The sequence below is a fragment of the Lathamus discolor genome, chromosome 15 (genome assembly GCF_037157495.1).
Source record: "Lathamus discolor isolate bLatDis1 chromosome 15, bLatDis1.hap1, whole genome shotgun sequence".
NCBI lineage: Eukaryota > Metazoa > Chordata > Aves > Psittaciformes > Psittacidae > Lathamus > Lathamus discolor.
In genome coordinates this window covers 11295596-11318310 of record NC_088898.1, presented here as the reverse complement: position 1 = coordinate 11318310, position 22715 = coordinate 11295596, and the positions used below count along the sequence as shown (strand labels likewise).

Genomic DNA, 22715 nt, shown 5'->3' with positions numbered 1-22715 from the left:
AGCTCCTTGTGCTGACAAGGAACTGGAGCCACACGGAGTGTAAAGGCTCCCGTGGTGCTCAAATCTGTCCCAGGTGAAAGACAAACCAATGCCCACGTTGGTGCTTCCAGGGGGCTCAGAGCCTTCTGCTACCCAAGAGCTGCACTCACATGGAAGCAGAGCTGAGCTCCCTCCCTTCCACTGTGTGAGACAACAGCTCGCAGGACAGTTTGGGGAAAGAACTCCTGGGTTTTATGTTCACCTTTTGGGTTGTTTTAACCATTTTTAATTGAGTACCCCATTCCATAAAGTATAAGAATGTGAGAGCAGGGCAGCAGCAGGGTGCCCTTCTGTGCATGAGTCCTGGATACCCGCAGCTCCTGCACCCAGGCAGATAGGCTTGTGGTGGAGAAGAAGATGTCAGAGGCAGTTGTACAACAGAGCTTTATAGTCAGGATGGACTGTACCAGGCTTTTTCGATGCAAAATGGAACATGACCCAAAACGTTCACATAACAGAAGTGCTCTCAGGAACGCAGCCAACTGAGGCTCCAGCTCCTGCCTGACCTTTTGCAACCCAGTCACATCCCAATCCCCTTTTATGTCCCCAGACGTGCAAAATTTGAACTGTCCCATGCAATTTCCCTACAGTGTCATGTGAAACGTAATGCTCAGAGAAGTAGGCAAATGCTCATGGCAAACAGACCTGAATGATACACTGCTCATGCAGCAAAAAACCCAGTTTGTTTTATAGGGAAAGAGTTACAAGTGCATTTTGGAGGCTGAGGGGAAGGAAAAAGAATAATGGAGCAGCGAACTGCCTGCTGGTCAAGACAGCCCTGGAATGGATCATGGTTCTAATGGACACCTTGCTTTACAGGGATGTAGAAGGAAAACCCAATTTGAATACCATGGCTGACATTTTACAACAAAAAGGTGATGGTGGGAACAAAACCAAACCTCAAATAAACCTGCAAGCAACAGGGTCATGGAATGCACAGTACCTGGAGGGAGCTTCACCACCTGAGCTGTGAAAGGGACACTGGAACCAGACCAAAAGGGGTGCAGAGAAATCACAAGCTCCATCAAAGACAAGGGCAGCTCACTGGGACACAGGCGAGTGTGTAGGGCCTGCAGAGCCCATCCAACGGCTCCCACGGCTCCTGAGCCGTGGGTACCAACCCACTGGTTTGGGTTCAAAGCAGAGACTACGGCTTCCCACAGGCAGGGGCTTGGAGGACGCTCTCCACTTGCAGGGGAAGGCAGCACGTTGGTGGCTGGAGGCTGGGCCCAGGGCACGCGGCTGTAGGATGGACAGGCGCTGGCCCAGGACAGACACTGGCTGAGCTGCAGTGCTTGTCCCTCAGCATAGAGGCAGCCAGGGTTTTACAGCAACACTGTAAGATGCCTGAGAAGCATATGCCTTGCCATGCTAACACCTCCCTGGAGACAGTTCTGAAGCTCTGGATATCTTCATTTTCACATGAAAGTCATGTCCCTGAGAGGTACTGAAGGGAGGGGATTCTAGTGTATGCAAATCCAAGGGTGGGAAATGCAGAAAAGCACTGATTCTTGTCTCTCTTTTTCAGGTTAGCTTTGCACTTTGCATTGTTTTCCCAAACTGCATAGCAGCTTACGTGTAGTGTCTGAGACACTGGGGCCATGGAAATCAAAGGGGCTTCATGAATGCCAACAGCAGCATCAGTGAGTGCTGATTAAGCTGCTGTGCAGAAAGGTCCCGTTCAAAGGACTCCAAAAATCACACTCACTCTCTCTTGCTCTGGCCCTGTGGCTGCTGTGTGCATCACCATAGCATGATCTGCTCCATTTAAAGCTCAGCAACTGCTGGGTGGAGCAATGGTCAACACCACCTTTCTCATTACAAAAATAGGAAGGACAGAAAGTTAAAGACTTGAGACAGGCGAGTGCGATGCATTCATGCAGCATGTTTTGTTGCACTCCTCTTAACAAGACAGGAATTTCAGGTGTGCAGGAGTAGAATATAGCTGGGGCAGAGCAGGCAGCAGGTCCCCTTCTCCTCCCACACCTGCCAGCTTCCCACAGAGCATCTCTGGAAGGAGAAAAACAACAGCCTGGAAGCGGGCCTGGGAGCTGTGCCCTGAACCATCCCCTTACTCAAGTACATCTCAGCTGGATTTGCTTTGTGTAAGGAACGCACCAGAACAGCGCCCGCAGATGTGAAGCTTTTGTTTTGCCAACTCCGGTTTCAGAGAATATTGGGCAAACAGCCAAAGCTTCACAGATCTGCACCCATCCTGGTGTGACTCCTATGGAAAGATGGAGACAGCACGACTGGGAGTCTGCCGCGCAGGAGACACCTACAGCTCCTCATAGTCCCCACCTCCTCCAGGCTTGCTCATGCTGGCTCCTCCTCCTCCCAGGAAAGCCTCAAGTTCATCTATCTCGCTGCTTTTCTCCTTGCTCTTCTTTTTCTTCTTCTTCTTCTCCTCTTTGTTCTCCTCCCTCTCTTTGCTTTTCTTGTGTTTGCTCTTCTTTTTTGCAGATTTCTCTTCCTCCTGCAAAAGGAGAGTATTTTCATTAGCAAATCCTCTGAGCATGCCAGTAACCAGCATACCTCACCCTGGAACTTGGCTCTGATGGGACCCTGACTTAGGGTGAAGCATCTACTACCAGGGCAGGCTTGGAGTGTTTTCCAGAAGACCCTTCTGCGAGTTTGGACAGAACAGAGCAAAGACCATCTGGTTTATACATAGTAGTGGTCTGTCAGGCTGTTTGTGCCCGACGATACCGCAGTACTGGACAGGCAGAAATGCCAAAGACAAAGCCTCCTGCAGACTCCCCTTGCTGACTCTTGAGGCACCCCTCTGCTTGCAGAAAGCCATGGTGCTCTCAATGGACTCAGCCCAGCAGAGATGCATGGCTCTGTTTAACCCTGTATTTTACAAAGTCACACACTCCCTGCTCAAAAGTCAGCTCTTCTAAAAGCTTGTTTTTAGAGCCTGGGAGGCACAGGTCTGGTTGTAGGATGGGAGAACGGAAGGAAGTCCACCAGGCGCAGAGTGCACTGTGGAAGGCCACCCCCCTCCTTGAGCAGTAGATAACATGGCAGATCAGCTCTGAGGAATTCAACAGTACCTCTTTGCTTTTCTTTTTCTTCTTTTTTTTCTCCTTTTGTTTATCTGTTCAAACAAAAAAAAAAAAACCCAAACAATATTGTTTTTAATCAACTGAACCAGAAGAGAAGCAATTCTGCCCTGTCCCGATTCCTGAGACTCACATAATCCTGGGATGATTAGGGTTGGTTTGTGCTTCTGGGAGTTCAGCTAGTGACGGAAGAACCATTCAGGCCACAGCATCAGCAGTGGGAGGGCCATGACAGGCCAGCAGTCACTGTGTACGGAAATCTTATCAGCACAAGGCCAAAGTGTCAGTGTTGCAGCCCTCCTCTACAGGGTGGCTACTTTCACAGTATTAAACGAATCTCAGTGTTCATCACTGTCAAAACATTTGTCTCAGGTTACTGTGAGTGATGACCTGGCTGCTGCTTTGACTGCTGACTGTCTACTGCCTTTGCACAAACCCCCCTTGATCAGGAGAGTATTTACTTGGCTGATACACAGGACGCTTTATAACTGCACCATATTCCACATGTGATATTAGCCTATCATCTGTCAGTCTTACCTACACACTCACTTTTACTCAGTTGATCTGTAAATACAAGTCAGCCCTGGAGAAGTCTAACTCCTGGTAAAGCTCCAACTCACTGACGCAAAGGTAGGCTTTTATATTTATTTGAGAAAGAGGAGATAGAAGGAATCCACATTGAATTATTAAAGATGCTAAACTGAAGTTCAGTTATTGATCTGGACCTCTGCAGATGCACTTCCAGCTATTTCAAGCTACACTGTTCAGTAAGTCAAAGCTCAAGCTGATAAAGCCACCCCAGCCTGTGGCACCTTGCTTATAGTTTTGGAATAGTTATTCAAAAAGGTCTCTCTCTGGTGCTGCTTACAGCTTTGTTCCCCCACTTAAGTCTTCAACTTCCCATCTTCTGTGGTGGCATCAGGGGCAGATCTATAGGAAGTTGCTTTGCAGTAATGTCAAGACAGCAGAAAGTATTTCTGGGGGTAAGAGTTATACCCTCAGGGGATGGGGAGGGCAGGAAAGTCTGAGGAATGCTTGTGATCAGGTTGTGATCAAAATCCCACCTCGCCCTTCCCAAAAATAGAAGAGCAAATTGGCAAGGAATATCAGAGCATCTTGCTGAAGTTGATCCAAATCTTTGAGGGGGTGGACACTGCGGTGCTGAGCACCACTTCCCAGGCAGGCAGTGTAAAGCAGGAAGCCTTATGCAGAAGCAGCTTGTGAAGGATGTGCTCTGCTTCCAGCTGGGACCAAAATAGTCCATGGTGGTTGCTATGGATAAACCAAGTTCCCCCGCTCCCCATGGGGAAAAACTTAAATAAAGGTATTTATGATGTGTTAAACCCCACTAGAGACTCACACAAGGAACTGCGTGACCCTACAGGCTATTTTATTTAGTGCAAATTGGTTTCCTTACACACTGGAACCATTCTGGATAAAACAGAAGCCTGACAAACAAAACCAGGAAGAGTGGAAATAAGGGGTGACCTTTACCTTCCTCACTGCTCTCCTTGGGACCAGCTTCTTCCAAACCCAAACCAAAGAGATCTGAGTCATTTTTCAGTTTAAAGGAGTGGACTGTTGCTTTCACAGCCTGGGGTGGCTTTGCCAACGAGGTATCATCATCTGATAGTTCAGAGAGATCTTCCCGGACTGGGAATTCATCCTGGAGACAAGAAGAGGCAGACAACACCCACAGGTTTTCAACCCAAATCTCTCAGCATTTTGCACACAAGACATGAGATGTCAGCAGGCAGGGAGGAGGGAAGGAAATGGCAGCTGAACTGAGCTGTTAGTGCCTGGAAATCAATGCTCCTGATCTCATAAGCTCTATTTCTTGCCTTGGTAAAATGCCTCAGTAGCACTGGTACTGGGCAGTGTGCTCTGGCAATGTAACATTCCTGCTACCAAAATCTAATTCCTGACGTAAAGGCATTAAATGAGACCTTCAACTGTGTTAGCTTGACAGCAGCAGCCTCTAACTGCCCTGGAGAGGCATCTCAAATCAAATCTAATGGGCTGAGAACTCGCCTCCAGACCTAACAGGCAAAACCTTGTTGCTGTGTAGCTCTGTGGGGTCTCCTGAATGAGAGGCAACCTGCAGTAGGGCCAAGGATGTGATGTGTTTGCAGAGTATCTCCCCTCATCGAGTCAAAAGGGAATATGCTTCCAGGGCACACTTGCCTCTTTAGTGTGGGCTAAATAAATAGGATGCTGCAGAGACTGGATATCACCCAAAAATCCTCTGTCCCGGCATGATGGGGATGGAAATGGAGTTTAACGATCTGGTGATTCCTGCCAACTGATCCTCTCCAGAATTCACTAACCACCCTTTCTTTCTATCCTCCATACTGCACAAACACAGCCTTGCGCTGCTGCTGGTCTGAGCAATGCTCCTTCCTCCCTGCTGATGGTGGTGTTTTACTGCTCTGCCTGACCAGTAACCCTTGTAGGTGTCAAGCATTCACACGCTGTGGGGCATCTCCCTGACACTGCTGTAATGGCAAAACTCCCTCACAGATCCTGTTTTCGTCACTGCATGTGAAGAGAAGTAAATTTGTTCCAAATACTTTTGCTTTCACATTAAAGTGCCAAGAAAAGTAGGTACTGGCAATGCAAAACGAATGGAAAACTACTTAATAAACAGCACGACACATAGGCAAGGGTGAAGAAACTGGGACAACCATCCTCTCTGCAGGACTCTGGAATGATGCAAACACATCCAACACTCCCGAACACCCCAGACACCAGGAATCCCATCTCAAATCATGGCTAGCAGTTTCTAGGGATTGCTTTGCTGTGAGTACAGATCACTGAAAGCAGGGATATCTCCAGCCACAGAAGCAGCAAGTTCCTACCAGCCCAGAGAAGATACTTGTGTTTTCTCCATCTGTAACACCCAATGGATGCAGAGGGGACTCCTGCTGCACCATGCCTTTGAGCAGCTGTCCACATGCTGAACGTCACAGAGACATTACAGCCAACCTGGCGATACTGGAAACTCTTTCCCAGATTTTCCTACTTCAGTAAGAAGCTTTGCCAAACAATTCTTGTTACAGCCTTTTGATTGCTGTAGGGAGCTCACCCTCTGGCACATACACACTTCTACATGTTGAACCTTGGGTGAAAACCCATTAGAGCTCTGTACTTTATACCTTGCACACTGCTGGACTGACACCACTTTGGCCCTACTGAGAATAAACAGCATATTAAAACCCGTAAGCACAAATCTTGTTGCCATGTGGCTTCAACAGTCACAGTGGGTTTGTGCTTACATCAATCTCTACAGGTTGCTTAGCACCTGAAGTGCTGTGAGCGCTGCTGAGAGATGGGGGAACAGTCGAAAGCTCTGCTCATGAGATGCCTCAACACTTCAAGCTCAGCTTGACAGCAGCACACAGCAATTCATGCATGTTATTTACCATTTTCTTCTTCTGGCTGTCAGAATCCTCACTTTCAAAGTCCGGGTCATCCATAACAAATGACAGCATCTGAGTAGCTATTGGTCCCTCTTGATCACTGTCAGATTCCTCAGGTTTTTCCTCTTTGACCACTTTCTGCTTAAGAGTGTGTCCTTTGCTTTGAGAAGTGGTCTTTGTGGCCTGGACTGCTGCTGGGGTTGCAGCAGCAGCAGCTGGCAGGCTGGTGTGGGCCTTGCTGCTGCTGTTTCTTTCAGACCCAGAACGTGGAGGTAAAGTGTCAGGAGGCTTCGGGTCCATTGCTTTGGTCAAAACGGCTTCACTCTGTGGTTTTAGAGAATTTCTGGAAGACCTGAGAAGAAGGAAACAAGTTGTCAGAGCCTGTCCACCCCCATTCTGTGAAGCAAAGCACAGTGACTAATTAGTGACTGAGCCTGCCTCAGGGCTGCATCTCCACAGCAGAGGTAGTTCATCCTAGGGGGGTGGATGGTCAAACACATACCACTCAGGCTGAAAATAGCCCTCAAGTCACTGTGGATGCTGCCGCAGAGGCGCCTGCACCAGCTGGCCCATGCCTATCACATACAGGATGTGGTATGTGGAGAACATGGTCCAGTTCATTGTTCTGCACAGGGTGTGGTGAATGACTTCCACTCCCTTCACAAGGCTCAACCCCTCTGTCCTCCTTACTCAACTATGAACAGATATTGAGGTGCTCAGTTCCAGCCTCTGCTCAAACTGGAGGAAAAGGCTGGGCCATTCCCAAGCAGAAACATTCCAGTGACAGGAGCACAGTGCTCAAGGGCATGCTGCCTGTGTGTGGTGCAGCAAACACTGCACAGAACAGGCTCAGCTAAAGAAAACACAGCCCAGCTTACAGCTGAAGGAACAGACACCAAGATTGCCTAAAGGATGCCCAGAAGCCAGAGGCAGGACTGAGGAGAGGCCCCTTTGCCAGCGCAACCCCACGCTTCAGCCTGTGCTTTGTACCTTTTTTTTTCCTGCTCCATGTTGATGTCTTCATTAGGTGTGGGAATGACCTTAGAGTCCTTCACTTCTTCTTCCTCCTCTTCCTCACTGGAGAGGGTGACGTTCTTGCTCGGCACCCGTTCTGCTGCCAGCATGGGTCTGCTGGGGATCTTGTCATCCAGATCCAAGTCATCTTGGAAGCTTGCCACCATGGGGTTCCCTCCAGGGGCCTCCCCATCGCTGCAGAATAGGCAAGGATCAGACACAGCACCCCAGGATGTGCTGGGACAGCCAGACCTCCCCTGGAAAGCAGACTGCCACTTGCCTGGCTTTTCCAGCCAACTGCATGTCCCCTCAGCCCAGGGCAGTGACACTGCACCACCCAGCCACTGGCCTCTTCAGACCTGATCCGCATGAGCTGCAGCCGTGGCACAAACCCTCTACAAAATCGGCCACAACTGGATGTGTCAAAGAGTGGCTGGAAAAGCTGAGCTTCAGAGCTGCCCATTGCTCCAGCTCTACTGGAAGATCTCTGGTTCAACATGCAAGGATCAGTCAATCAAACCATGGGAACTGCCTGCCTTAAAGCCCACAGCTTGTAATTAAACCTGATCAGACACTGCCACTCCTGGGGAATTCACTTGCAGCTATTAGATTGCTGGGTTTATTTCTGTGTCTCTTGTGCTCCCTGAAGCAGGCAGGTACCCGCCACCACAACGGCTTTGACACTCCCCAAATTAAATTCACCTAAGGACACACTTTCAGAGCTGGGAGTCTGTCAGGCTCCCTGCATTCAACACGGTTACGTGCTCAGAGGCAGACTGATAAAGAGCTTTGCAGCCGAAATTACCAGCTGAGGATTCTTGTCGCAATGTCCCCAGGACTCAGCAACTTTAATACTTTCAGAAGGATTTGCTCATGTCAGGAACACAGATGTTTTCCCCAGCCTCAGCAGATGAGTCTTTGCATCACCTTTCCTCATTCTACTTGCTTTATGTGCAGCAGATACCCAGCTCCTTCTGACAACCCGCACAAGAGTCACTGTCCTTTTAATGACTTGACTTGGATTGTACAAACACAGCTTCATTTGTACACAGAGACCAAAAACCGAGATGATAGCTTGGACCACATCCCATTTTAGAGGCATAAAATGAATCATCAAAACCTGAAATCCTTAATCTGCATGAGGGTGCTGCTCCCAGTCACTAGCACATAGCTAGCACTGGAAGAGGCAGTGGAAGATGATGCGCTGATGGGATGAGAAATGCTGAGGCCTGAACACAGTCCAGATAATTGTTATTACTCAGCCTGGTTCTTCTTATGGCCAGTTACTGGTTTACAGGTTAGTTTTAAAGAATTAATACATCCGCCACCAGGTAATGTTGTTATTTGTGACATCTGGGACACCACACTTATGACAACCTGCACAGCGCATTGGCAGTGATTACAACCACTGCTTGTTTGGGTCAGTGCTTGGATCAGGGCTAACACCCTCTCTCTCCTGCTTTTGGTGCGGCTCCCCCTGCTCCCAGCACAGCTCCTAGCTAAGCAGAGACAGGCTGCTGAATAGCCCCTTCATAAAACACTGCTGCTCTCATCCTGAGCCAGAGAGGAGGCACACAGCCTGTCCCACACAAAGGAGGAAAGAAACTGGTGCCCAAAGCAGCAGCCAAGGCTGGAGGAATGATGAGTGATTTCTGTGGTCTGCAAAGCACTGGTAGGGTTCCTCTGGAAATGTGCTGGAAAGTAAATGGATTGTGTCCTAAAAATGGCAGGATGTTATTCTGAACTGGTGACACTGCATTTCTCTAACACTGCATTGCTCCATTAAGCACTGGGACTCTTCAGAGATTGCTGCCACTGTCCTTCTACCACACACCATATGAGATCTGCAGCCTGTAAAGCATTCCCAGTCTGAACAGGATGTCCATGTGTGTTCACTCACCCGCACAAAGCAGATCACCTCCCCTTGCAGGGAATGCACTGCTTCCATCTGCAACTCACACACAAATTGTAGAGTCACAGCTTCAGAGCAAAGCCATGGAGTGAGCACCCCTCAGAAAAAACACTGCTGCACTATGAACAATGCAGAGTTAGTACTGGGTTGTGGTCCTAAGGCTCCAGCTGGAAGGAATCCAGAGCATGCAAACCCAACCACATTGCACCACTCTCTCCAATGCCTTTTGTGGTGCCAAGCCTGTGTTAGTGTTAAGCCAATATGTTTGCAGGTGCAGGTACTCACCAAAAATGCCTGAGCTTGCCAAGACCTGTGGCTGAGCTACTGATCAAGAGCATGCTGAGGTCTCCTTCATGCTGGTGATGGAACAAACCCTGCTGCAACACAAGTGCATGGGCCCAAACCTGAATGGACTGTGTTCCACCAGCCCTGCTGTGTGGCCACAGAGCCAGCAGGATCCTCTGGGCAGTCAGGTTTTGGGGCTAGAGAACAAGTAAAAACCCAAACCCTAAAGCAGCAGATAAAGTGAGACAATCACACACAGCAGGATGAGCTGCCTGGCTGTCTTCTAGGAGATGGAGGTCTCCTGTTGTGAACCGGTGTCCTCAGCTTCTCTTGCTTGGTCTAGTGCAGCAAGGTTGTCAAAAAGTGATTGTCAAAAAAAACCCAGATGCCATTAAAGCAAAGAACCAGCTCAAAGCCCTTCAGATGTAAGAAGGACTTACCCATGGCTAAGATATACATCTAGTGATGCTGAGAAGACAGATGAGGAATCCTGTAAGCACAGCCTCGCTTGCAGACATCTACAGCCCATCCATGGATCTCAGCCAGCCTGACTTAGCAGCGGGGAAAAGGAGAGCCCTGGAGCCAGATTAGCTCCTCCAGTGCAGTCACATACCCACTGGCTCAGGGGATCAAACTGAAGAGCAGCAAATTAGGTTCCTAAACAGCAAACCAGCAGCTGGAACTGCCTTCCTAATGAGCTGGTGAAGGAACTGGTTTTGGGAGCTCTCCTTATTGCAAGCTAGAGAACACACACACCATTAAACAAAACCCAGGACTCCATCCATCTCTGTAGATCTGTGCTGGGATTCAGTTATAGCAACTCCAAGAGATGTCAGTAAATGCTGAAAGTCTCAGTAGCTGCCTGATCTTTGGGCAAGAGTAGCCTCGTCCCACAGGCAGGAGCACATTCCCTCACTGACAGCATGCTTGAGAAACAAAGAAGTGCTTTTTTTATAACATCACTGCTCCATGTCAGCTCCTGCTCCATTGTTCAGAGATGTTATGGAGCAGGGAATGGGAGAAGTTCACCGGGCATCACTGTAAACAAACCTCCAATGTCAACAAGATGGATGAGAAATCACAGACTTCCAAACCTCTTTCCGAAACTCAGAAACAAGTTCTTACACATGGAAGCAAGCCCAGGCCTGACATGATGCAGCAGCTCAGTCACAAAGCATAACACCCTGCTTCCAACAGGAGAACAAGACCCTCTCCTCTCCCAAGGAGTCACCCTCTATGTCAACGACCAGTGCAACGCATGGAGCTCTGCCTGAGGGAACTGGGAGTGTATGGGACAGGATTAAAGAGAGGACGGGTAAAGGTGACACCATAGTGTCTGGAAACTGGTTGAAGGACAGAGCCCAGAATATGGTGACCAGTGACACAAAGTCTAGCTGGAGTCCAGTAACTCGCAGTGTGCAGCAGGGATGAATAAGGGGCCCAGTTGTGTTTATCATCTTCATTAATGATCTGGATGATGGTGCAGTGTATACCCTCAGCAGATGACTCCAAACTAGGAGCAGTGACTGGTACACCAGAGGGTCATGGTGCCACCAGAGGGACCTCGCCAGGGTGGAGAAATGGGCTACAGGAACCTCCTGCAGTTCAGCCAGGAGGTTGAACTGGGAGCTCCTAGCAGCAGGAGCTCCCTGCTCCTGGGGAGGAACAACCCTGTGCATCAAGACATGCTGCTGGGAACTCTGCTGGAAAGCATCTCGGCAGAAGAGGGGCTGGGGGTCCTGGTGGGCATCAAGTTGAACATAAGTCAGCAAGGTGCCACTGCTTCATTGCAATGAAGGCCGCATTAGGCACAGTATCACCCCAGGCTGAGAGAGGTGATCCCTGCCCTCTGCCCAGCAGTGGTGAGGCCACACCTGGAGTGCTGTGTCCAGTTCTGGGTGCTCCTCAGTACGAGAGACATGGGCCTGGATTGGAGAGAGCCCAATAGAGGGCCATGAAGATTATGAAGTGACTGGAGCAGCTCTCGCATGAGGAAGGGCTCTCCCACGTGAGAGCTGCAACTGCCTAGCCCAGAGAAGAGAAGGCTTGAGGGGGACCTTATAAATGTATTTAAATACCTGAAGGAGGGTGCAAGAAGATGGAGCCAGGTTCCTTTCAGGGCTGCCCAATGATGGGACGAGTCAAAGAGCACAAACTGAAACACAGGAAGTCCCTACGAAAATCAGGAAACACTTTTTCCACTGTGAGGGTGACTTAGGACTGGCACAGGTTGCCAGTGAGGTTGTGGATTCTCCATCCATGCAGATATTGAAAAGCCATCTGGAATGGTCCTGGGTGGCCCTGGGTGAGCAGGATGACTCCAGAGGAACTTTCCAACCTCAACCTGGCTGTGATTCTGTGACTGTAACTGTCTCTGCTGCACATGTGCAATGCACAGAGCACTAAGGCACTTGCACATGAGCTAACTGCAAGGCTCTTGCTTACAGACAGCAAGGCAATTCCTCTTAGTTGGGTAAGAGAAGTAACCTCACAACTTCTCAAAACTCTTCTGCCATATCTTCAATGGCACTTGGAGCCATTTGGAGCATACACGTGGTTACAGAACACTCAAAAGAACTGCTGGCAAGCTGAGTGAGCTGAACACTCAGGTATCTGCTTAAAAGCAATCAGGAGACATGAACGCATCTCTCTAGTATGTTCTCAGGCTTCCAGTATTTCATTTTCAAACCCAGTAAAGCCTCCATTGGGTTTTGGTGGCTTCACAGCCACTTCTGTATTCTTTAGATCAAAGATAAAGGTCTGCAGCAGCAGATTTCGTTGCAACTACAACAACCCACTCCCTGCAGTAGAAGCTGGTTTAGAGGTAGTGCTTACAGAACTCTCACGTTGCTCCTGAGCATCATGAGGCTGCAATTGGCATCCTGAAAGAAATCAGTTATTGCAGGTGATGGTCAGAACTATGTCTATAGCTCTGAATTTCAGTACATCTGGCTTATTATTGCTGGTCTTTTTTAGCAAGAAACAGAAGGTAAAATTGCCACACCACTATGCAAACTGTGCAAGCTACACAAGAAACCAGAGGAAGACATGGGTGCCAAGCTGCAGAGAAACAACAAGACTTTGAATTAACAGGGATGTGCTGCATGGACTTCTAGGGAAATAGAGCTGTTCTAACTGCAGATGGTTACAACAGAGGTGTCATCAAAGGATGAAGCTGTGACAAAGCATTCTCTCTGTGCTCTGTGAAACTCCAAAGGTCTCTCATTTTCTGTCCCCACCAGTTCATAGTCACTGGAAGTTCCCAGACTGGAGAGAGAAGGCACGAGGGCATCACAGCAGCCAAGAATGTGACACCTCTCAAAACAGGGAGCAGGGCTCCTGCACCACTGTTAAAGGTGTTTGGCTTTAACATCTATTTGCTTCCAGCCACTGATGTTCTGGAGAAGTTAAAGCTTTTGTTAAAGATTCAGCCTCTCACCCACAGTAAGAGCTGCAGCAAAGCCCAGGCAGGTCAGGCTTGGCTCCCTGCATGTCCTTGTTTATCACAGCACAGAATCAGCACTCAGCTGCAGCCAGAGCAGCCCGGCAGCTCCCAGTAGCTCCCAGCAGCCACCACTGGGGTTTTCTTCCCTCCTTTTTTTTTTCTTTTTATTTTCTAATACAGCATCCACGTGTTCCAGCACCACCAGGGATGCTGATTCAGGCTGACCTGCAGGAGACGGGCACTGAGCCTCATACACAGCACTGATTTAAGTCATTCTGGTTGAAACAGAGAACCATGAATCACGTCAAAGACATCAAAAGATACAGAATACTCCAGGTTCACAGATGAGCTGTATCAGCATTTAATGACTCTCCTGCTTAATCCACTGTGATGACAAGAGGCATGAGGCAAGTTCCATTGTGAGCTGAGGGATGCAGATCCTGTGGGACACTTAAGTCACCTTTAAAGTGCCAGTCTCCTTTCAGACTGCTCATGGCACATCCTTGTGTCAGGGCAGCTCAGACACAATCCCTTTTCTTTATTATTTTTTTTTTTTTTTAAATCAAAGCCAGGAAAAGGTGAAAAAAAAAAAAAAGCCAACAAAAAACCAAACCAAATTAAAATCTGGCTTAGAGCAGAGCTCTGCCATTTGGAGGATGGAATCCCAGACTGGCTTGGGCTGAAGGCACCTTAAAGCTCATCCAGTTCCAACCCCTGCCACGGGCAGGGACACCTTCCACTAGAGCAGCTTGCTCCAAGCCCCTGCGTCCAACCTGGCCTTGAACACTGCCAGGGATGGGGCAGCCACAGCTTCTCTGGGCACCCTGTGCCAGTGCCTCAGCACTCTCACAGGGAAGAGCTTCTGCCTAAGAGCTCATCTCAGTCTCCCCTCTGGCAGGTTAAAGCCATTCCCCTTGGCCTGTCCCTACAGGCCCTTGTCCAAAGCCCCTCTCCATGCTTCTTGTGGCCCCTTTAGGCACTGGAGCTGCTCTCAGGTCTCCCCTTCAGGAGCCTTCTCTTCTCCAGGCTGCTCCAGCCCTCGCAGCACCTCCGTAGCCTCCTCTGGCCTCGCTCAAAGAGCTCCACATCCCTCTTGTGCTGCTGCCCCAGAGCTGGATCAGGGCTGCAGGGGGGGTCTCCCCAGAGCGCAGCAGAGGGGCAGGATCCCCTCCCTGAGCTGCTGCTCATGCTCTGGGGGTGCAGCCCAGCACAGGGGGGGTTCTGGGCTCAAGCGCACACTAAGACCGGGTCATGGGGAGCTTCTCCTCACCCAACACCCCAAATCTTTTTCTTCACAATCACTCTCAATCCCTCCATCCCCCTATTCTGTGATTCTACGATACTGGGGGTTGCCCTGACCTGTGTGCAGGACCTTGCTTGTGGCCTCGTTGAACCTCATGGCATTCACATGGGCCCACTTCTCCAGCTTGTCCAAGTCCCTCTGGATGTTATCCTGTCCCTCAGCCATGCCAACTGCACCACGCAGCTTCGTGTCATCTGCAAACTTACTGAGGGTGCTGGGTCCCACTGCCCATGTCATGGATGGATATTAAACAGTACCGGTGCAAATACAGAGCCCTGAGAGACACCAGCCAGCATCAATCTGTGATTGACACTGAGCCACTGACCACTACTCTCTGGATGCAACCATCCAACCAATTCCTCATCCACCAAACAGTACATCCATCAAATCCATGTCGCTCCAGTTTAGAGAGAAAATGCTGGGAAGGAACATTAGAAATGGACATAAAAAAAGGGAAAGCCCTCTCTAGGATTTTTCTGAAGGCTGCGGGCAAGCAGGAAGTGACACTCCCAAGGGAGCACGACCCTCTCTATCCTTCCTTCTGGAATCCCACTGTGTGCCCCCAGGTGTCCTCTAACAAACACCTCAGGAATGGCAGTACCAGGCCAGGAAGGAGCTTGGCCATGCACTGGGCCTCTGCACTGGGAAATATTCATTAAGCAAAGCACAATATCCTTGCACCGTGTTCCAGAAGGCAAATCCCTTCCTGACCCAGAGCATCCCAGTGGTTTAACACTGAACATGAAAGCAAGACAGCAAAGCCAGGAAGGCGATAACTAGCTCTTACTGCTGTTCCTCATTCCTGAAGAGCAGTGTGTATCATGAAATGGGAGACAGGGAATGCTATGACTGACTACACCACAGCCAAAAAGGCTTTAGGGGCAGTTATTTGCTCTGCAAACCTTTCTGAACAGTTACAACAGGTTACCCAGGCCTGACTCCTCAGAGTGCACATCCCAGTATGTCCCCGTCTCACCCTCCCTCCATCCCCTTTTCCTTACCTTTCACTATCAACACGGTGTTTAGTCTGCGGTTTCCCTCTGTCCTTCTGTGGGGCTGGATCTTCTAGAAAGCTGTGGTCCAGACTGTCATCAGGAACAAAGTCCTCCACACTCTGTACCTTTGCAGGGGCTTCAGGATGGGGAGCAGGAGTGGCAGCAGCAGGGTCTGCATTGGCAACAGCACTTGTAAACCACAGGGCTCACCACAAGCAAGACAAATTTGCTTTTTACAGACCTATCCTGCACAGGGTGGCAGCAGCCATAGAGCAAGACCTTGGCTACACAGCAAGGGAAGAGGAAGGATGTGAACAGGATACTCAAACCAGTCTCATCTTGCAGGAAGGCACTCAGAGACCACACATGGCCACTGTGGTTTCAAATGCACCCAGCTGACACAGGGGCCTCAAAAGGCTATCAGCACATCTGACTGCTCTGCAGGGACTGCTGCGACTGCCTATGCCACCAACAGGCTTGCATGGAACCCCAGCCTGGTTTGGGTTGGAAGGGACCTTAAAGCTCATTCAGTTCCAATCCCTGCCATGGACAGAGACAACTTCCACTAGAGCAGCTTGCTCCAAGCCCTATCCAGTGCAGCCTCTCATACCAATGCTGCATGCACTGCTCCTGTGTGCTGCCCCTTCAGGATTCGGTTGCCTTTCCCAGACTGTTCAGTTCACCCACTTACCTCCTGCTTCTTCAACTGGAACTGTCACAGTCAGAATCCTTCACATGGTGTTTTTAAATGCAAACCAAAAACTGTGTAACCAAAAGCTCAAGAACTACTGCAAATAGACATGCTTTAATATAGCTCATTTGTAGAGACACCTTTACTTATCTTCAAGGTATCAGGATGAAAACTCATGAAAGTAGCAGAACTAAGAAGCGTGAAGCCATGAACCTTTTCAGTTTGCAGTATTTAACTTGTTTCTCCTGTCCATGCTGCACTTCACACCCAGCTCTGTTCTTTTGGGTGCTTTGTGTATCTTTTTCTAGATTTTGCTCTACTAGCACAGCTTTCAGATCACTTTTGCATATCAATAACACTATTCCTAATGCCACAGAGCAGCGTTGGTGTGAGCTCAAACACAGCCAAAAGAATTATTCCTGCAAGACTTCAAGGCAAAGCTTAAAGAGCAGCTGCCATAAAAACCAAGTAGTACTTTGTGACAGTGATTGTTCAAGTGATTTCCCATTAGCTGTCCCTGGGTGTGCAGGGAGTTCTGCAAGGTATGTTTTGCAGAGGTGCAGACCCTTGGCACGCTAACCTAATACCACTGACAGATCAGCTTTTCCTGCATTTTGCAACCCTGCTAAAAAGCATCCTCGAGATACCAGGGCTGCAGTCACCAGCCTAAAGCAATTCTCCAGCTAAGTGGTAGATTTAAAAAAAGCCGCAAACCCCAACAACTGCAATACTGTCAGGAGACACTTTTTTGATTTCTATATACCAACATGAAAGGGGGTTTTACTGACAAGGGATCTGCACCTGTATATTTCTGGGTAGGAAGAGCCATAACCTCTAGGTGCACTGTGTCGTATCTGGTAGCGGGTTCATGGCTGCAGACTGTTGTGTGCAGATCTAAACCTGAAAGATTTCAACATGTGAAGCTGCAAATCGTGTTCCAGCACCTCCTCCTTTCATTCTGTGGGTGTCTGGAGAGTGCTGTGAGCTCTAGGAATTGACAGTTTGAGAGGGAAGGTATTTCCAAAGGGGGATTCAAACTATGTCACGCTACTGATCTTTAGGCAGTTCCAGCTCTGCAGCTCCAGTTAGCTCTGCCAACAAAGTCAATGTGACAGGCAAACTGAGGTCTGGATCAGTAAAATTACATGCAACAAACCCCCTCAATGCTTCTGCCCTGCAACTTCACCCAGCAGGGCTCAGGCTGAATACTCTGCTCCTCTGCTCCATTGTGTGCTGGCACTAAGGCAAAAGCCAAAGCGGGTGCCCTCCTCCTCAGACCATCTCTAAAGGAGCAGATTCCCCTGGAGGAGAAATGCTGCAGAGCCTGCACTGACACAATCACTTCTGGCTGAATAACCTTTAAAACCAGCACTCTGCTGCTCTGTGTTAACACACAGGAGCCCCTTTGGGTTGCCACACTTTTGTGAAGACTGAGCTACAAATAGCTCCTCTAACACTATTCAAGAGAGGGGCCTTGGACAAGGACCTGTAGGGACAGGACAAAGGGGAATGGCTTGAACCTGCCAGAGGGGAGACTGAGATGAGCTCTTAGGCAGAAGTTCTTCCCTGGGAGGGTGCTGAGGTGCTGGCACAGGGTGCCCAGAGAAGCTGTGGCTGCCCCATCCCTGGCAGTGCTCAAGGCCAGGTTGGACGCAGGGGCTTGGAGCAAGCTGCTCTAGTGGAAGGTGTCCCTGCCTGTAGCAGGGGTTGGAACTGGATGAGCTTTAAGGTCCCTTTCAACACAAACCAGTCTGGGATCCTACGATATGATTCTGTGATTAAAGAGGCTGGTAAGAAGCTGACACTTATTTTATTAGTGTCTTCTGCATGTTCAGTGCTTCCGTCCTGAAGCCACCCAGCTGGCTGGACACAGTTTGCATCCAAGCACAGAGAAGTCCAGGGGTGACACCCTGGCTTAGACCCTGCATCCAGCAACCTACCTGGCTGAGGAGGAGAGGGGTCTGGCGCAGGAGATGTCCCAAACAGACGGGAAATGATGCTGCGCTTGGGTGGTGGGGCTGCAGCTGGAGGTGCTGGGGGGACTGCGGCTGCAGGAGGCGCATGTGGCTGCAGGGCCTCGGGTGCAGGCACTGGTGAAAAGGATGGGGGTGGTTCAGGAGAGATGGTGGAGCTTGTGGGAAGTGGCTGCGGTGGCTGTGGGGTGCCCGGGCTGGAGCTGGCTGTTGATGTGGAGCTCGGAGGTACGATGGGTGACTGGGAGCCAGAGGAGGGGCTTTGCCCGTTGGTTGTTAGGGGTGATGTGTGTCCTTGACTTCGGGCTTCCATCATTTCAAGGAAGCTGCAGGGAAGATAAATTGAGAACATAAGGAATGGAGAAAACATGCTCAAAAGAGCCCCCAGCATGATGCAGGGCTGCTTGAGCCATGTGCTGAGCTGGGAGGGTGTGGGTCTGCTTTCAGTGATGCTGTGACTCCCCAGGCCACAATAAAAACCTGGTTCACTCACATGAGCTAAAGTCACTCCATTTGCAGCAAAGTGTGGAGAATCCCAACCTGCGTTGTACTGCAGGATGAAACCTGTATTTGCAAGGCTGCTGGGAACTCCCTGGATAGACAGACTATAGGAACATGCCAGAGCTTGAAACACAACCTTAAACCAGTTCTTGGACATATGTCTCCAAGGGAGTCAGTGCTACAGTAATGGCACATTTTTAGACTGTGCAGAAAAGAGTGTTAAAGAAAACTCAAATGCTATAAAAACCTCTTCTTTCAGCCAAGAACGGGTTTGAGAGGAGAATCCTTGAACGTCAAAAGAAAAGAGCTATGCAGAGGGCTCACAGAGGACTGACTGCAATGATCCTTCTCACATTTGCAGACACACAGGCAGACTCTCCCTGCATGCACTCCCACTCTGTGTGGGAGGCAGCAGAGCCAAGCAACAGAAGCTCTGAAGCAAGTTGTGGTCCTGGCTGGATTGCTGCCTAGAAATTAAAGCCTACAGCAGCAGACAGGGTGAAATGCTCTATCCCTTCTGCAGCCTCCTCCTGCAGCCCTCTCAGAGAGAGGTCTTTTCATAAGCTGTATGCAAAGAAACACCAACAGAAAGACAGGCTCTTACCATGAAGTGGTTTCGAAATGAGATCTGCCACATGCTGCACATCTGAGAGATGTAAAGAGGACACCCAAAGTGAAGCACCATGTATAAAAGGGGTCATGGTCTCACCCCTTATCTCATTAAGCTCAATGACCTGGTGCACAGAGGCTCTGGGTTCAACTGTTTCTGCAAGAGAGAGTCAGTCATGCTCCAGGCAAGGAGGATGTTAAAATAGAGACTCTTCTCCCATACAGAATATGACCTTGTCCTTGAGCCAGACACCTCCACTGCAATGACTACAGAGCAGAAGGAAACAGCAGGGGCTAAAAGACTCTAACCCGCCTTGAGATATCACTTCCTATTTTAAGGAGCAACCTGATATACTTTTAAAGAACAAACTAATACACTTTGTGACCAGCAGTGTCTGGAGCCCTGGAGAACAACATCCCCAGGAAGCTGCTACTTGAGCTGGAAAACCAAGTCCTCGACTAAGGAACTGGCTGAAGTAGAGATAAAGGGCAGCACCAAAAAGCAGTATTAGCCAGAAGAGAAATCTTTGGTAGAGTTCCTCAAGGACTGGCCTTGAGATATACCTCAAGTGAAGCAGCAGAGACCAGGGAATTGCTCATGAGGTTGCAAGATAGGAGGCAGCATTAGCAAAGAGGAGAGCAGGGACAAGATATAGGAAGAACTGGATGATCCTGAATAAGAGAAATAGGAAGAAAATCAACAGTAGAAAGGAAACAGTCATCTGCTTAAGGGCGAGGAAACCAGGGCTCCCACTCCAAGTTCACCACATGAGAACGGCCAGGACTCTCCTCGCTCACCACTCAAGACTGGAATAAAGGCTGCAATTGCAGCGATGCCTGGGAGGAGCAGCAAAGGGGCCTGGTTGTCACACCACTGCCAAGGCACCTGCACCAGTGCCACGCTATGGTAGCCTCACTGACGCTTCCACCAGGACTGGGGCAAGGGGTATGTGCTCATTCCATGCAGCAGACTGGCTCTAAGAAAACAAGCTCCTGGCAGAGCTGAGATTAGAGCATCCATTCTAGCATCCTTCCTCCCAGGGAACAGATAGCTGGGGTGAGCTGTGCAACAACACATTTCACTAAAATGATGCATGGATTTGTCATGCACCAAAGAGAAAACAGAAAGGAGTTTAAGTCTGGCACTGAGCCATGTGGAGATTGCAATAGGTTTGTTTGAGAGGTGCACAATACATCATCCACACCACCAGAATATAACAGTGTGTTTTCCATACATCTCTGCCATGATGCTGCAGGGCCGAGCAGCTGCACATTGCTCGTCTCCTGAGGAAGGGTCACCACAGGCAGTTCAGCATCCCTCAAAGGAGAGCACACAGGGTATCTGGGATGAGGGAATGATAAGCCAAGTGTTCCTGCCACCCAGCCCTTGTCCAACAACAGAAGAGCCATTCACCAGATTCACCTGTACAGAGTCTATGGCTCTGCTGCTCCACACCAGAAGCACCAGGTGCTCAGTCCTGTCACCCCCCTGGGCTCTGATCCTGGCGAGTCCAAGGCAGGAGGGGTGGATAGCTCTGCTCTGTGGTACTCATTCCTCCTCCTCCCAAGCCCCACTCAGGGTTAAAGATTCCTGCCTCCCAGCTGTGAAGACATGGGATTCCCTGCCAGTGGATCTACATTCACCCCTGTTCCTGATTATAGCAGCATCAATCCCGGCTGGAAGACCTGAAAGTTTGGTCACTGCTGCATCTAGCATCCAAGATGCTGATGCCAGTGTTGCTCACTCCCCTGGCTGAGCTGAGCTCCCCAGCTGTCTGTGTGAGCACCTAAGACACCAACACTACATGAAAACAGAACCAAACAGCCTCTGAGTCTGATCAGGACACTGGATCCCACCACCATGGCAACTGGGTGACTCAGGCAGGGTAAGACAATTGTCTGCTGAAGACTAAGGATCCCGTATGAAGTACACACAGAGTATGTATATAGTCATTTTAGGATACAGAATATGTAGCTCAAAGAGTACTTAAAGCTGGACCTAACAAAGCACAGGACATTCTTCACAATATCAGGATATTTGAAGATTTACTGTACTTTGCATTACCAAAGCTGTCCATTTTGGAAACAACCTGCTTTGTTCTAGGCAAGTAGCCAGCTCCAGAGGGAAGAAGGCTGTGACTACCACCTGTTCCTCCTGCAGAAACACAGGAATTTTAAGAGCTGGAGGGAGAAAAATGCTCCATAACTGTAGTATAAAGAGGTCAGTTAGTCTGGAGGTAACACACATGCAGGCTGCTTCTGCACCTGTGTGCCCGAGCCTTGCTCACCTACTTTAAGTGAAGGGCACAAGAACAAGAGACAGCAAGTTATTTTTAGTAGGAAGATACAATGGTTATTGGGGACAGCACAAGATGGGCTCCTACCCCAGCACAGCACCATGGAGAGCTGTGGCACGTGTGCTTTGTGCCACCTTCCCCATCTCCAGCCAGACACGTGGGCCAAGCTCTGTGCTGTGTGCCATGACACTGGGGAACTCAGAATGATGTGCTCCAGGTTTTACATGGGCTGCATCATCAAGCTCTGCTGAGCTCATATTCAGATCTTCTGCCATGAAAGAGGTGGGTGGGAAAACAGCATCCATGAGAGTGCTGCCAGCAGCTCTCAGTAATTTTCAGGGTGGAGGTGTCTGAGCATCCTCCACACTCGGATAATACTACATAATGCATGAAAGCTTTCTCTGGCTTTACACACACTCTTCAGAGGCACACGAGTGGCTGTTTTGGGAACACACCAGCCTGAACCTACCACGTGCCTGCTTTATCTCATATTCTGTACAATCTGGCCACTGAGTTCCTTGTTTTAGCTTTTTTGTCATCCTTCACAAAAGGACTCAATCTTACTGTGAAACAGCTTCATGTACACACTTGGGGCAGTAGACTGGGTCCTATTACAAGCACAAGATGGGTGTCACATACTATGACCTGAGTATACTTGTTCCATTGGGAAACAAACAGCAAATGTGCCACACAAGTGCAGATAGATTGTCTGTGCTTACCTACATGGCCCCTTGTTAACTTTCAGTCGTTCCATTTCAGGCAGAGTAACAAGCCCATGTGTTCACACTGCTTGCTGGAGCTCTCGCAAGAGGAGACTTTATGCAATATTAAAGATGAACATGCTCTGCGGGACCAGAACCTCATCAGGGCCTGAGATCAGTGCCACACCGCTCTCAAAGCAAACAGAATAGCCTCACAAGGACTTGTCAGCCTCACAGTTCCTACCAGTGCTCATACTCATTTACCACTGAAGACGGGAGCAGCCTGAAGCATTTTGGCTCCTGGTTCTAACATGCTGTGATCAGTTTTTCCAGTGTATTTCATGTGGCAAGGAGGGCTTTGGGCTATTTCATTAACTGTGAAAATGAAGACTAACAGGCTGTGTGGCATCACTTTAACTGGGGTTATTGAAGGTTATACATTGCCACATGTTTGGTTTGGGCTCAT

General features: G+C 49.3%; 1 protein-coding gene across 2 annotated transcripts in view; it reads right to left on the bottom strand.

Annotated features, from left to right (window-relative positions):
* Positions 1–407: 407 nt before the first annotated feature.
* RABL6 (RAB, member RAS oncogene family like 6) overlaps positions 408–22715 on the bottom strand; it is a 54085-nt gene continuing 31777 nt past the window's right edge. Inside the window, exons 9-16 of one of the 2 annotated variants that reach the window (XR_010616103.1) lie at positions 18109–18467; positions 15484–15649; positions 7514–7732; positions 6527–6875; positions 4599–4770; positions 3238–3350; positions 3096–3139; positions 2489–2515 (exon numbers count right to left, since the gene is read on the bottom strand). Coding sequence is in view for 1 of the 2 variants with exons in the window: in XM_065695288.1 (XP_065551360.1) it covers positions 2318–2515; positions 3096–3139; positions 4599–4770; positions 6527–6875; positions 7514–7732; positions 15484–15649; positions 18109–18467 (1507 nt within the window). In the remaining variant the exon portion in view is untranslated. Of the gene's footprint in view, positions 2516–3095; positions 3140–3237; positions 3351–4598; positions 4771–6526; positions 6876–7513; positions 7733–15483; positions 15650–18108; positions 18468–22715 lie in introns of both variants that reach the window. The other variant, XM_065695288.1, reaches the window with a different exon arrangement.